This window comes from Dufourea novaeangliae, unplaced genomic scaffold (assembly GCF_001272555.1).
Source record: "Dufourea novaeangliae isolate 0120121106 unplaced genomic scaffold, ASM127255v1 scaffold21, whole genome shotgun sequence".
In the NCBI taxonomy this organism is placed as follows: Eukaryota; Metazoa; Arthropoda; class Insecta; order Hymenoptera; family Halictidae; genus Dufourea; species Dufourea novaeangliae.
This window is the reverse complement of record NW_015373910.1, coordinates 1,274,590-1,291,416: the sequence shown is the minus strand read 5'-3', so window position 1 is coordinate 1,291,416 and position 16,827 is coordinate 1,274,590. Positions and strand designations below refer to the sequence as shown.

The window sequence follows — 16,827 nt, the reverse complement described above, 5'->3', positions numbered from 1 at the left end:
AAATTAATTCTTTTTATACTATGTTATTTTTCGTAAAATAGTCTGTGAAAATGGAAATTTACATAAACATCCTAAACTGAGCAATTATAATCGTAAATAAGATTGTGCCTCACCAATAACCGACTTATACTACTTGCGCCTCATTTCCCTGCCGAAATTAGTCGCTCTTTAGATCGTCGTTCGAATAAGCATAAAATGACCTGTTCTCCAACTCTCGCTCATTTCCGGGCAACGGGGCCCCTGGTTCGATCTATTTGTCAAAGTTTCACGGCAATTTAAAATGTTCCGCTTTAAACTTATCGGCCTCTGGCCGCGAGCAATTTCGTTGACTGTTCATTCGCACGTCACTGGAACTGTTCAAACATCCAGGCCAGCTAGCAGGACCATCACCGCCAACAATTTTGTTTAATCGCTACCTAATGCCTCTAATGTCTCGATCTATACCTTTATCTGTCTAAGGAAATTGCAGTATAGTTCTCCCCCGTGGGCCACATCGAGCGTAAAACTCGATTCCTATTACGAGCAACTCATCCCCGTCTCGCTTTGACGTCCCTTGTACAAGTGTCGAAACGATCAATCGTTGGACCTTGATATTTTATGGTGCCCTCGATCGATCCAATTTTCGGTTACTGCTTCTAATTACTGTATTATACAATTCTGTTTAACGTTACGTCATAATATTTCAAAAATTTCAAGGTTTTTATTGTGTCTGACTGACACTCATGCACCAATTCACATCTTAAAAATATAATTAACACTAGAACTGGCGAAGACGAATGTGTTTGCATTTCTATCGTGTTGATAAAAGGAACAGCTTGTTGAAAGTATACAAACTGATAAATTTAACGAACTTCTTCATTTATATATTGCAATAAAAATTGCGGAGAATCGCAAGAAATTCACTGTTATGATATTTTAATTATTTCATAAGAGTTCACAAACCAATCCATTTTGACTGCTTTGGTAGTTCTAGTGTTAATAACCTTGTAGGAGGTGTAAGAACAAAGTTTGGAGTTTATCAGTTAGTGTGTTATCAGATGTCAGGATTTGCTGCCAGCACGAATAGATGGTTATTAAATAAATGGTCATTCTTAGAGAATGACCACGCAACCGGTTGTACCACGATATTTAGGACACCCTGTACTTTGCCTCACAATTAAAAGAATAATAAATTGCCTATTAGTACACCTAATAGAGTCTCCAGTTTTTCTAACCCCACTGCGAATAGAGTAAATTTATTTTTAGGATAGTTTCATTGGTTCAAATTTTTATCTTTACGGGGCGGTCAAACAATTAACCGTGATAGGATTTATCAAATGGTATTTGGAATATGCACAAACAGATGGATAGAATCCGTAAGCTTATTACAGTGTGGACCGCAGTGTTTGATTAAGATTTCTCTGTGCACACCGCACTCGCGATCTAAACGTTCCATGATAATCAATAAACACTAATAATTGTACAAACTACGTATTCGTCCTCGCTACTGTTTGTCAATTGTGTTCGCATCTGTTGTCCTACACAAATTCCACCACAATCGTGTATTCAGAAGAGATAACCTGGAAGCTATGCAGAGTACTGAGACATTCACGTCCAATAAATAACATTAAAATTATTTAAAATATGACTCGAGCATGTTTATACAAAGTATTAGATAGAATACCTCGATCCAAAGGTAAAAATAACAAGAATGATTTCAGTAACAACACAAGATTGAAGTAAAAGATAATAAAATTGTATACCTTAAGTTTTCAATTAAGAAAAATTCTAGACGAGTAAAATTTTACAGAAAACATTTATGATGAACACCACGTATATTACAGTGTATCTTAAATAGTACAATTTTCTAGTTATACAGTAATTATTACAATTTTTCCATAAAAAAACTAATAAATAGACCGTGTATTTTATCCATTCATTATACACATCGGTGCACAAAGTCAATAGAACCGAAACTGTGAGAGTCTTTTTGTTAAAGAAATTAGTTTACTATTAAACAGAATCTACAAAAGAAAATCAATTTTCACGTATCTCTAATTTCCAAAAATTAATCTACGAAAATTCAGATTTCCATGGTCAGTCTACCAATGACGTTTGCTCCGCGAACACAAGACTTGCACGAGACAGGATATTTTCAAAGAACCGGGCAACAATTTCTTCGTGACGTAATTTTACACAGAATCATGTCCAGCGTGGTTTTGTTTCTCTTTTCCCCGTGCACCTAATTCTCATGCAAAAGTCTCTATATACTCTTTCTTCTTTTTCATTTTTTCTTTTTCAAGTTTGCGAGTGTTGCACGCGAAACTCTTGTCGGGCCCTTCGCAAAGTTGCGCCGACAAGGCAAGCAAAGCGTTTCATCATCATCCAACAAAGGCTATTCCGCCGCATGCCAGCTACTTTGATCGTCTCAGTTTCAGCCGGACGCGAACCTCGACCGGAATAAAGAGAGAGAAAAGACGGGACTACCGGGTGACTCGTTGCTTAATACAGCTTAATCCTTTTTAATTAAATGCGCCGTTCGATCATCCCTATCCGGACCTAAAAAGTACGCGGCTGAAGGACGCCCCACCTCCAAGACTTTTACGAATGAGCGCGTAATTGCCGTTGTCCCCTTTGCGGATAACGACGGCGATATTTAAACGCTGCTATGATTCTTAATAAGTGAAATTCAAAAAAAAATGTATGGTTAATAATTTCTTATAATAATCATTGCCACTGTTTTTCTATGATCACAAGACGCTTGTAAAGATTAAAATCCTATGATTTGTTTGACTAGAAAATAAAACTGCTTCCGAATTTTTAAACGGTACTGTACATGTTACGATTACAATATGTATTAGGTAATGTAACACTTACCGCAACCAATGTCTCTTCGAGATCGGTGTATGACAGCAAATGGCATCATACTGATCAGCCATCCAGACGATTAATATGATGTAAAAGGCAGTCGTGGTGTCGTTGAAAAATTCTGACATAATCGCCTCCATTCCTGCAACAAAATACCCGAAACATCTACATTTAGTACACTTATACACTCGTGACTACGTTATTATTTTCAGTTTCAGTAATCTTTTATAATATTAAATTGTACCGCATGAAATTGCCGTTTCTATAAATCGAAACAAAAAGGCTGTTTTTTAGAAAAATATTTTTAATTGGTCGCACCATAACGATTAAAATAACATTCTACAAATGAAATATTATTCAATATATTCCATTTTTCTGAAAATTCGTATTTTCAGATTGTATGATTTTTGCAAACCCTGAAGCTACTGATGCTCGATTAGGGGTTTTGCTGATCATAAGAAGTGATCTTTTATTGAGGAACATATTCGAAACTATTCCTTTGATATCATATTGTTTACGTGTCGTCATTTTAATTTTAGATTTTAAATTTTGGAGATAAATCGATCGAATGAATATGGCAGCTTTTGATGAACAAATCTATCTAACAGTTAAGTTGTAAAAGTTATGATTGCGTAATTAATACAGGATTCCTACCATATGTTAAGTGACGAAATAATATAATACCGAGCTGTTAAGTTTATTGGATAGAAATTTCCCTTTCGATGCTTTCGGGCCTCCGCTGTTTAAGGATTCCCTCAACCATAATCGAAAATTTATACGCGGAATCGGATTCTCGCGCAGCGAATCGATCTCGTGGGCAAGAAACATGGAGCAGGATTAATCTTACTATGTAAGAAAATGCGTCTAGACTCGCGGATTTGAAGATTTGCATACGTGAATTTACACACGTTCATGTTTGTAAAACGTTTCGGTATCTCTGCATGAAAATTTTGTCAGACACCTACTAACAATCGTTTAACCCTTTAACGGTTAAAAAATTCAATAATATAAGAATATTATTAATACAAACTTTAAAAAATTCGTAAGTGAAGAAAATAGACGAAAAAAATACCTTACACTATTCGATTCCTTTATTCTAATGAAAGAATTATACTTTTCAATTTTTACTAGAATTTACATTTTTATAGCAAAAGGTATTTTATTTGTTCACATGACCAATACACTCGTCAAACACCATTAAAGAGTTAAAATGTTCAAGTGATGACAGAAGCTAAAGTCTAATTAATTACGAAATTCTTTGGTTAGTTCCTACGATAAACGAGGAGGAAGTATGTCTGACAAATCACGGGCCGTTTTCACTTGTTAGCTCACTGATAAGCCTACATAAAAGAATTGATCGTATTTTTATCAAATATTGAATTTACCCCTCATTTTCTATGATATTTTGAAGCAGTATGTTCTTCCCGCCTACAAGTCCATTTACTTTTTTTTTTGTTTACCCTCAACTTTATACTATTTTAAATCATTTGTAAGAAAATGTACATACAGTTGCAAAGGATGACGAACTACCGATTTATCAATACTGTTTTCACTATGTGCCAAGACAAAAATTACTTGCAGTTCACTCTTAAATCATTAAACTACGCTTTGTACAACAGTCGTAAATAAACAATTTCTAACATGCTATTATACTAAACGCAATATTGTCAATTGATAATAACAGTCAGTGATCTACATATATCTACATTTTTTCTTGGTAATAGTGTTGGTAAAACCTGCTGCGCGTGGAAAAGAAATTCGGCATGTGCGTGTACCTCGAATATTGCGTAAAGTAAAGACATAATTTACACGCAACGAATACAGGTATTGCAGTTTGTTTCAGTTAGACGTGCAACACGATTAATGTTGAATATACCGTGAAATTATCCAAACTAGCTGTAACTTACGTTTAAAAACCAGAGAATTCAGTTACTGTTAAATGGAAGGCTTTTAGCACTGCGGCAACCAGGAATTTAATTAACAATTTATTAATAGAAACAGCAGCGGATTACTGAAATTATATTTCGTTCGGCAATCTTAATTAAAAGCCTACATGTACAAAAAAGAGTACTATAATATTACAGAATATACTATTCGATCGAATTAAAAGAAAATTAAAGACGAGAAAAGTTAAATTCGAACAATTATTTAACAAATTCTTAAAAACTAGAATTTGCAGAATAAAAATAAATCAAAAGAAACATCTCCATCTCTCATTGTCAGACACAAATAGCGGTCGATCATTTTACTTTCTATTTACCTAATACACAAAAGAGTTAAAAATCAAGAACCAAATTTCGGTGAACTGTTACACAATTAAATACAGATCTATGATTCTTTTATACCTTTCAATTATTATACACTACAAACAGTTTACTTCTTTATTCTCTTATTTTATAAATCTTTCATTGACACTACACCTCTCCCATTAGTAGTTTTATTCAATTTAAAATAACGTAACCACTTTGATTAATATTTTCTTCGTTTTTATGTATAAAGCACACACCATGAATGTTTAAAAATTCACCAACCACTAATACGATGCAATGATTTCATCTACCGAATGAAAAATATAACCTCAAGTTATATAAATATAACTTCAAGAATATTCGTTTGATCCAATAGCATCGAAATGAATTAAGGTGGTCAAAGTATGTTGTTCACGGTTTATTTAAGGCGTTTCGTGAATACCTGATTTACGCTTGTCCCAAGGTGGACGATTAGTGCGTCGGTTGAATACGGTTCACAATTTGCATTGTACGACAGAGAATGTATGCATGCAAGGCAGCTTTTGATGTTACACCTTGTCCCTAAACATATGTGCTCAGTTTGCCACCTGCACCGGTATATAACACTCTATGGTGCACGTTCTCATATGTGCATATAACGTATATGTACAAGATTCACAGTATTCTTCCATACACGACACGTTTATGCGAGGAAGTGCACAAATTGGAGGGAGCCTTAGAGTAACGATTTTTGTGCATAAAATATGAGGTCCGACGTATCTATCGTATATGCTGGTCTGCAAAATGTAGCGAGTTATTTTTAAAGTATCAAAGTTGATCGATAAATAAAAAATAAATAACCATTTATTTAGTAATAACATATCACTTTTAAATCTCACTCAACAAATCTTTAACCAATTCACAGTTTTGCCGTCTGTACTTTTCTGTTTTCATGAAATTGGCTTTTTTAGATATTTTATTGGAACAATATATCAGACATGACTGGTACAAATAAACTTACAGCAGTTTAAAAAAAATATAATTTGCGATTCCATTTAACAATCTCAAACTTCTTCCGACTAATTCATGAGAATATTGTACTGTATCGACTTTATTACTATAAATATGAAAAGAAAAAAGAAAAAAGACATCCATCTATAGCTGAAACTAGCTTTAACCAGGTTTTCCTCAAAATTGGATAGACTATTTTCAAAAAAAAGAAAAACAAGAACTGCAAAAATATCAATCATATCGGTTACGAAATAAACCCTTCGGTTTCGCGATACGTTCTATTTTCGAAAAAATATTCACAGAAATTTAATTAAAACAGCCAGAAGAATGTTTTTGTAAAGGGACTTAATAATACCGTTTGATTGTCCTGGGCTCGTCGTCGCAGCGCACGAAAAAACCGGGATTATTAATTCACACATTCGTACGACCCGGCCGGGACGGTTCCAGCGTGTGGTGGGGGCAAGGCGGGGGTGGTTCGAGGTTTAAAAATAACGAAACAACTCGTTGCGGATCGATACACGCAATCGTCCGCTATCAAACCCGCGGACCCGTCCTATTAATCGAATAGTTTCCGCACAATTAAAAGAGTTCGTGGTACACGGCGTGTGCGCGCGCGAGAGTCTCATCCCTTCCCCTTCCATGTAAATTTAATACCGTCCCACGGGCCATTATACAGTTAAAACGACACGTTCGACGCATTCCGCCGGCGGTTTTTATTGTTCCGCAAGCGTTGAACGTTAAATCTCACTTATCGGGTGAAACATCGGCCAAGTTATTTCACTTGAAACGGCTCTTCGTCAAACTAGCCGCGACGGAGAATTATGTATGTAACGGGGCGACGAATGAACGTAACGAGAATATACCACGGTATTATGATATACCTCACCAAATAACCAACGATTTGTCGAAAATTAAAAATATACAGTCGAAAACGCAGCGTATGCATTTGGGTGGCTTTTATTTACTTACTCTTGATGAAGATGTTTATTAACTTTTCGTTTCGCGCCGTCCTTCAAAATAGTTCCAATTAATAAAAAAATAATGTATCTGATTTTTGAACCCGATCGAATAAAGGGAAAAGGAACCCTTGGGTCCTTAAACGGTTAAATAATTACTTAAACGCACAGATAGTCGATTTTATTCGATTATCCTCTAAGTTATTGATTATATTAGAAAACATGTCAAACAAAAATTGTACATTTAGAGAAGGAGCATATTTTATGTTCTACTAGGTTTTTTCGTGTGACAAATGTAAAATAAATAGGAGATACAGCTCTAAAATGATACAAATACAGAAAAATTTACATCGTCAGAATAAGTGAACGGATATTTTAATCCATTAAAAATTAATTCCTCAGATTCATTGCGACCGATTCTTAACTGGATCGTAGTCACAGGTAACAGAGTTAATCTATTAGAAGAAAAGTACTGTACAGCGTAGTGTGCACGCTGGCGTGCTTCCTAATGAATTGTAACGATACAAAACCCCCGGGGGGCCAGGCGGAAATACTAAAAGTATTCCAGGGCGTGTCGTGGCCCAAGTCACGAAAGTGCAAAGCGGCCAGACTGAAATATGTCGTAGAATGAATAATGAAAACGCTAAACATTTTCTTGCATTTAAATCACCGTAATATATTTCAACTAAATCCCTTGGAAGTTGACTTTTTTCTCTAGGTAGAGAATTTGTTAATCTGAACTTTATTTTTTTAACACTGAATCAATACTGCATGGAACGCAGATAGGTCTGATAATTATCCTGCAGTATTCGTACAAACTAATGGTGTCGAACTAAATGTGTCACCTTTCATTTGATTTTATCACCGCCAGCGTACTATCCGGTATATTACGATATTTTAAAAAATATCGTATCAAAGGAAAGTTATAAATTTTTTAGTCTAGTGTCTCTTTTTTAAGCTATGATTGTTCCTCCCTTGTACTACCGCATCAATTAAATGCAGGTATTGTTGGTATTAAAAATTTCAAAAGCCTGATATTTTTTGCACTGGTCGCAGAGTGAAATTCTTTTTTCAACGTGGAAAATCTCTGTATTGTGTTCATTATTCATACCAACATGACTGGTATTTCTGTTTAATATATTCAGTATAGTATATGACTTAATTAAATGATTACTGACAAATATCGGTACTCGACTGTTACATTTAACCGAATTATTTACGTAATTTTTGTTTAAATACAATTCTCTTTTTACAAGTTGAGCCATCTGCATAAACTCATCCTTTTAATTTTAGTTTTTAGAGATTCTAGCCCAAGAAATAACAAGGAAGCTTAGTAAAGTAGTAAATATGGCCCAAAATATATCATTTTTACGAAACATCATATTTTTTCGTGCAGACCAGATGTCTTAATACTTATGAACCCTTCACAGACGATTACATCTCAACTTTAATTCTCAGCAAGTCGAGCATATTATCCATGTGCCCCATGGAGCATACTTAATAAAGATGACTCACAAGGAGTGTATTTTAGGTGTCCGCCTCCGATTCCTTTGGTTTTCGGATATGTTTTAGAGGACCGAAAAATAAGAGATACGTATTTTTTTATAGCGGCCCGTTTTCATATTTAGGGGGTGAAACCACCCCTCAAAGTTTCGACAAAATTGTCAAAAATTGTATTTTTGACAATTTGTTAACACCAATTTATTGTACATAAAAAACCATGAAAGCCACCAATTGAAAGTTTTCATGTATCTCCTCTGGTTTTCGAGATAGTACTTCCGGGTCGAAACTTTGAGGGGTGGTTTCACCCCCTAAATATGAAAACGGGCCGCTATAAAAAAATACGTATCTCTTATTTTTCGGTCCTCTAAAACATATCCGAAAACCAAAGCAATCGGAGGCGGACACCTAAAATACACTCCTTGTCAGTCTTCTACTTTATATAAAACTTAACAGAGTCCTCGAGAAAGCAAGGACTTCATGTTCAAAAGTTTAATTCCATGAAGTAAAACATTTCATGGAATTCCAATTTCCGTAATTTACTCTATAAAAATCTCTATACTAATTGTTCGTTCTCGTCTATCCTACGTACCAAAAAAAGAATTACATTTCTCTTGGAATTACCTAAGAAATGACGAGGAGAAGACGTCGATACGTCGCGCCAGAGGAAAGATGGTGGTAGTGGATGAGGGCAGCTCGCGACGACCAGAATGAATAGTTTCTAGAGCGAGGGAGTGACCTCGGATAATTAGTTTCTTGATCGGACACCGCGCGACGAAACAAGAAGAAAACCAACGCCGGGAGAATGCTAACGAGTGTCCTCCCCAGCGGTTTATATCCCAAATGTACGCGACACGGGAACGGTACAAATCGACTGGCCCGCAACGTGTCACAGCCCCCCTGCCTTCTGGAAGTGCCAGGATGAAGAATTATTCGCTAACAGCCCGGTTGGTTAATTACATTGATCCATGGACAGGCGACAACTTCGCGAACTAAAGTGTCTCTCGAGTAACTAACAGTCACGTTGTATTGTCTTTTGCACGGAACTATTAGGGGCTACCACGGCCCCTGGGTTACAGAGAAGAAGTGAATAACGATGAGCACGATACAGCGAGAAAATGAAGATTCTGAAAAGAATGCCACCCATTGGCTAAGATCTTTAACTAATAGCTGATCATGGGATAGGTATAGTTTTGATAATTATTCGGAATAGGACAATCCTCATCGATTTCAATGACCTTGAAATATGTTGTCAAGGTCATTATTCTGAATAACTTCTCCCTATACATGTTACCACCGCTCGGCTTTAATTTCCGAGATATTCGCAAAAATATATTCGATACTGTATACTGTATTTTGTTCTGCATGGGTAATTATGTAGAAAGGGCAACCTCGTGTATGACCTTGATCTTGACTATGTTGTGCACAATCTTCAATAATGTGTTTAATTAGTGTACTCATTAATAATAGATATTCCTGAATAACATTTCATTCAGGAATAAAAAATCACGTTTTTGCTCGATTTCTCTTATCCTATAGCATGACAAATTTTGAAAAAAGTCAGGGACTTTTTAAGTATCGGGCCACATATTATGGAAATTTTTCAGATTTTTAAATTAAAAATTCGAGCCGTGAAAAATAAAATACGCAAAGAAATCGGCCTTTTTCAGCATTTTCCGCGTTCTTTTATTGTTCACAGCTTGAATTTTTAATTTAAAAATCTGAAAAATGTCTATAATATGTGGACCGATACCTAAAAGTCCCTGATTTTTTTTTTTCAAAATTTTTGCGTGATAGGATAGCAGAAATCGAGCAAAAACGTGATTTTTTATTTTTATCCATTACTATTCCTCCAGTCGAAATACAAAGCTGAAACTTGGCACACATTAGTTTTTGTGATAAAGTAGTAAATGACCCGTCGCTACTTGAATTTGATTAAAGGGCACATTTAACCCCCTTATTCTATTGCCTTTGGCAAAGTATACTGGAATATTGGTGCACCCAATACTATACTAACTGTGTTAATTTCCGTACTCGTAAAATTCCAATAGAAAAATTTCAATTCACATAAACACGCACACCTCTAGGCAATAGAAGAGATTCGTGAAAGCCCCCCCGAATAAAGGGGGTCTTCTAGAGGAAGTCTAAGCAGACAGTTTCAAGGATCAATGTCGCAAATATCACCATTTCGCGTAACAACTTCGGGTCCCATGAATCAGTTACATACAGGCCCACGCCGAAATGATCTTAACGCCGGATAATGCACTCATTTAAATGCATACTAGCCGGACATTACCTCAGCCAGGTAAGCCGACCGGGAGAGGGAGAGCGTCGGGGGGTCTGGCCGAGAGCGCGGCCAGGAACCAGCGCGCCACGACATTTTCCTCTTCCCCCTGTGACTTTTTATAAAGACGTTAAAATTCCTCAAGCAACTACCGACGAGAACGGCTCGATAATCTTGGTGCGCCGCTGAAATTGCACGGGGAAAAACGCTCCCAATTTATGTCGCCCGGCATTTTTCCGCCGGCGAAAGAACCGATCAAGGGGATCCTCGTTACTTTGAGAACAAATTCTCGGTGTTTCGGAAGACGGTGAACACGACTGGATGGAAACTGTTAACGGGAACGTTCCTCGATTTTTATGCGAAGAACAGCGGCGACTCGACTCGTGACAATGGTAATGGTACCGTGTTCGATGCACAGTACTGAATAAAATTTATAACAACTTGATGGTAATGATTCTTTGGAGATCAATTTCTTTATCATTTTCGGTATTAACTACTTATTAGGATTGATTTATTTTACAAAAAACGTGACAAAAAATTACCTATTTGTTTTAATTATCGATTTAGTAAGAGAATAATACTGCCAATAAGCTATACGTATATAACAAATAAAAAATTAAACAGCTAAATACAAATAATCGTGTCAGCGTTGGCTAGGTTTACTGTAATCGTATGTATCTTTTCACTTTTTTTTTTTACTAATATTTACTGCATGCTATAAATGCAAGTCTGCAGTCTAGTAATAACCGAAAGCATCGTTCACATGTATCTGTATGTTCACCGTACGTTCAGCTCCCAAACATATGAATTAATGGATTCAGTATATTGTATAATAGCTGTGGAACAAACAATAATAAATAATAATAAATCGCATGAATGCTGCTTTTAGTTATTACCGATTCTGCAGAAGTATCGAATCGGTCAAAAAACCGTATCGTCTGAATTGGCTGTAACCGTGTTTCTCTATGTATATTATAATCCCTGGTGTATATAACAGAATGAAATAAACTGAAAGAAAATTAAATGGCGGGCCCGTGCGTAACGCCATGTTTCTTGCCCCCGTCTCGATGTCAATAAATACGGCCGTAAAGCCGATCCATTTGCAACCGTATAAATATCGTTGCACGTACACGTATCAGTCGTTCAGGACACGCATATACGCGAAGATCGCGTCATCTAAACGGTTCACATTGAAATCGACTCGACCTGCCAGAAAATCGAATAAAACGCCCAGTATTCTCGATGGACGATCTCGAGGAATGCTATGTCGCGACTCAATTCCCCAAAGTGATCCTATTAATCTCTACATAAGTCGAATAATAATTATCCTTCGAATACAATCCACTATCGAAAATTATAATCACATATAATAAAAACTCATTTGACTGAACATTATGTTAATTAGAAAAGAAGTAACTCGACTGAAAATTATATTAATTACAAAAGAAGAAAAACGATAAATGTCGTAAATTATACACTGCTCAAAGTAACTAATACGGTAAGTCCGGGAGAGATGGACCAGAAACGTATTTCGAAAACTACATAATCATCACACTACTTGCTAGTATTGTTTTAACTTAATGAAAGTTATTGAGTGTGTCTGTAAACTTGATACCGAAGTTTATAGAAATATTTTAACAATATTTATTATTTCTAAAATATCCGATTTTCGGACATTTTTAAAAACATGGTCCATCTTTTCCGAACTTACCCTAGATTGTAGCAAAGTGACGAAGCGATAGAAACGAGATTGATTTATGTTTTATTTTTATAAAAAAACTTTCCTGCTGTATGTATGATATTCTAATTGTTTCGAGCGGCATAATGTACGCACGAACAAAGCCACCCGTCACACCTGTTTGGATGTTAACACCTTTGCGGTTGCCTTGAGACGTATTAAGTAAGGTGATAAATGGATTACATTTATAGCATGTAGAAAGGTATAAAACTAGTTTTTCGTAACCCAGAGACACGTAACATTCCAGACGCATCTGGAAAAGACATTTTGAAAAAGAAATCATCGATCATTGACTCCCGCGCGAAACAGTTTTAACCCACATACGGTTCACTGACTCCTGAGTAAAAGTTATCCTGACTCACGCGTAGATCATTGAACTGTGAATATGTTAATGGCAATGACTTGTGCAACAGCGAAAACTAATATAAGCTACGTTACGGTAACTTAATCGCAATATTTACCTTTTCTTATTCTTTCATGAATTTTGTGGTTTCTAGCCAAATTGTGTACAAACAATGTAACTTTATAGCAATTTAGACTTTGAGAAAGGTTTTAAAAAAATGATTAAGGGTAATTAGCATCAGACCTGTTTTATATGAAAGTTTAAACAATTGCTAAGAGGAGCATATACATTTTAGGTGCTATCTCCTGCAACCTTTTAATGTGTATGACTTTTAAAAAATAGAAGCCCGCGGTATTTTGGCGTCTGAATAGTATCCAGGCACGTAGGCCGCTTGACACTTGAATAGCGGCTTGGACTTAAATGGTTAACATTTTTTTTTTTAATATTTCGGATAATTGGAATTAACGTCGAAAATATAATTATATATAATGAAATAATTGTAATTATAAAATAAATAATATAATTATATAATTACATTATATTACTTATATTAGTTACACTGAATAATTCTAATATATTACATTGAAAAAAGTCAGTATGTGTGTCTTTTTAATTTTGACCATGAAAAGCGTGTTTCCAGACCATATGTGCATAGTATTGAATCCGGCATCTTGAATTTCGAATTTTTGGTGTCAAATTCAATTATTAATGACCGTAAAAACACCTGATTACCAACTCTTAGAAAGTTTCAATGACATTTTGACTTTTGGCCAGTAAAAACGCTTTTTCAGACCACTGTGCTTCATTTTAATCAACATTGAAGGGGTTAAGATCACCACCGCGAAAGCCACCCTGTATAGTTAGCGCGACCTGTAACCATGGCATAATTATAATTTCCGCCACGTTGGTTTCACGACAACCCCGTACCATCAAAACTAATTCGCAGTCGTGATTGACAACACAGACGTACCCAACCGGTGTGGGTGTGCGTGCGACGCGTATGCACGTAGGTGTTTGCGCGCAACGCATCCGTTTCACACCGTCTCGCACCTGTACGCGCTGGTATCGGCGGTGCCGATCGATCATGCGTGAACATTGACTTCGACGAACTTCGTGATTCCTCACTCTATTAACCCTTTGAACGTTCAGTCCGTACGCCGTACCGACAACATGAAAAGTGCAAGGACATTTAGTCCGTACGTCGTATGGACAACGTGAAAAGGGCCGGAGCGTATTCTTCGTATCTCGTGTGGGCAACCCAAGATGCTTAAAATAAATGGTTTATTTTATAAGAGGTTCAGACAGAATGATACATTTTAACATAACGAATAAACCCATCGAATAACTGGAAGCAAAAGCATTCTTAATTTATTATATTCTAGTCGCGTACCCCAGTATGTCTTTGACCGTCAAACGAATCAAACGTGTAGTTTTATTTCTTCAGAATATTTGATTTACAACATTTATAAATGAGAGTTGTATCCTTTATGGTCAAAATAAATACTCCATTGTCTAGCGTTCGATATGACGATTGTTTTTCAGTGCATCATACAAGGAGCATTCACTAAAAAATAGGTAAGATAAAATTAACATTAAACCTACGAAACTCTTTAAAAACGTAGGAATTAGAACGGAAAAATCGGTCATTTGACGGGTCATGGTAGGTTTAGTGTTACAACAAACATATACAACATATATTTTCGTATTATTTACAGAACTTACAAGGGATTTAAGTAATAAAAAAAAAACTGAACCATTGTTTTACCACATAATTGATTATTTCAGTGAACAATCAATGGGTTAACGTACGTTGCAGCATCCTCAGAGGACAATATGGAACGCTGTAATGTCTACAACATCGGGTAATTGTTACTACCGGAAAAATCAGAAATTTATTGTAAGATAGTAAGATAAGATAAATGTTTGTAGCTCTTTATACTGGTCTGTTGTGTCAACCATCATCGGTCCACGCGAAAAAATCTGGATTACGGTAAGTGATAAATACGGGAAGATTTCTTATCAAGCTTATCTCAAGGTATCCCGCCAACTGCAACGTAACTGAAATAAACTATTTGCTCGTAACGTGGTTAAACGGAGGACGAATGTGCACGGCCATTGCTTACGTGTCATCGGCATCGAACGAAACCCATATACCGAGCGTACCTACTCGAGCTTGATGGAGTCCGAAATTGGACGGGCTTGCTCTTGCTCAAATCGAAATTAGGACAAGTGCGTTTGACTTCTTGTTGTTTTTCTTTTAATCCTTCTGATCTGGGTATGATGGAATCTGTCAAAATTGAAGTAAAACACCCCCTCTATATATAATCTCGTCGCCTGTGATTTGTAATGATACTACAGAGAGCAATGGACACAATTCCGCGATCGTTTTATTGCCTGAAAGCTCGCTTCTTTCGAAGGATATATTTATTTACCTTATCCTCTTATTATTTTGAACGAGGGACACAAATATAGCACATTTTAAGAATGACTTAGTTTCTTTTTATAATACAATAAGAATTGGTATTATTGTATATAGGTATGTACATTTTATTAGATTGTCTTTGTTGACATATACCTGTGACCGATATGAACTTAAATTCTACAAATAGATTTAATTTTACTTAAAAAAATATGAACGTGAAACAAATTCAACAGGACAAGGTGATAGTACATTTATCGAAAACTTGGAATATAATCAAATTAATTAATATTCGGTTAATTATTATGAATAATATTACTTTAATTAATATTAATTTGCTTATATTTCTTTGTAATTTGTGTATATTAATTTAATTAATATTAATTAGTGTTAATTGATTTATACTTCCAAATTTTTTTAACAAAAATGCTATCACTTTGACTCATTGAATTTCTTTGATATTTATATTCTTTTAAACATAACTACATCTATTGTTAGAATTGAATCTGACAAAATGTATATGCAAAGATTTTAACTTGTATTGTTTCATAAATAGAGCTTAAGTAATTCTTGAATTGTTCTGTATTTTTATCCCTGAGCCCTGTCTGTTCACTTGCGATTACTCTAAACAAAGTAATTTGCACACATAAATTGATAATTAGAAAGAAGTATACACACCGACAATGTTCCTTGATGAAACGAATGTGGATGTTATAAGTGAAATATCATAAATACTTGATTTACTCATTCACTAAAGTTATTCATACCCAAAACTATAAATTTCTATTTATTCATACTACACTACAAAATATAATTAGCCCATCGATATAACGTTTAATTACTAAAAATTCTCTTTATAAAAGCAACACCAAGTGTTAATATTATGAGGGTAAAAGATGTTGATTTATGTAACCTATAATATTTCTTTCGTTCCTTTAATGCAATAAAATCACATACAGTAGCGATCCCCTAATCGGTTGAAACAGTGTATTTCACTTCCTTATTTAACAAAAAAATAATGGATTGCACATTGATACTAATATGTTTCTATTCAATTGTAACATTCTATACAGCCAAGATCATCTTCGTTGATCAATTTATGTGTCGAATTCAATCAAGAAATACGGTCCCAGCCACTACACATTTTCACACATACGACTCACTGCACCGGAACTATATAAATTATATGCATAAGGCAGACACGATCAAAGGAAGCAGAAACTGGGAAAACAGATTTAGATGCGTGTTTGCATTGCCTGGAACATATGTACGGCGCATTGTACACGTGTTTCAAGCTCTGTGAACGCGGGTAGATCAATGACGCTCTCTATGTTGATTCAACCATCTAACCCTAACAACTTACTCTATAACTATTACTCAACTCCAGATTCTATACCGCGTTTCCACTGGAAACGGAGAGATGTGATCCCTCCCCAGTTAAATGTATTTGGGACAACAAATCTGAATTAATAAACCGATGTTGCAGCTAACACAGTTCATT

General features: G+C 35.5%; 1 protein-coding gene across 2 annotated transcripts in view; it reads right to left on the bottom strand.

Annotated features, from left to right (window-relative positions):
- LOC107194164 (membralin) overlaps nucleotides 1–16,827 on the bottom strand; it is a 111,108-nt gene that overhangs the window by 62,718 nt on the left and 31,563 nt on the right. For both annotated transcript variants that reach the window (XM_015583733.1, XM_015583734.1), the window contains exon 9: nucleotides 2,857–2,989. In XM_015583733.1, the coding sequence (XP_015439219.1) occupies nucleotides 2,857–2,989 (133 nt within the window). The remainder of the gene's footprint in view (nucleotides 1–2,856; nucleotides 2,990–16,827) is intronic.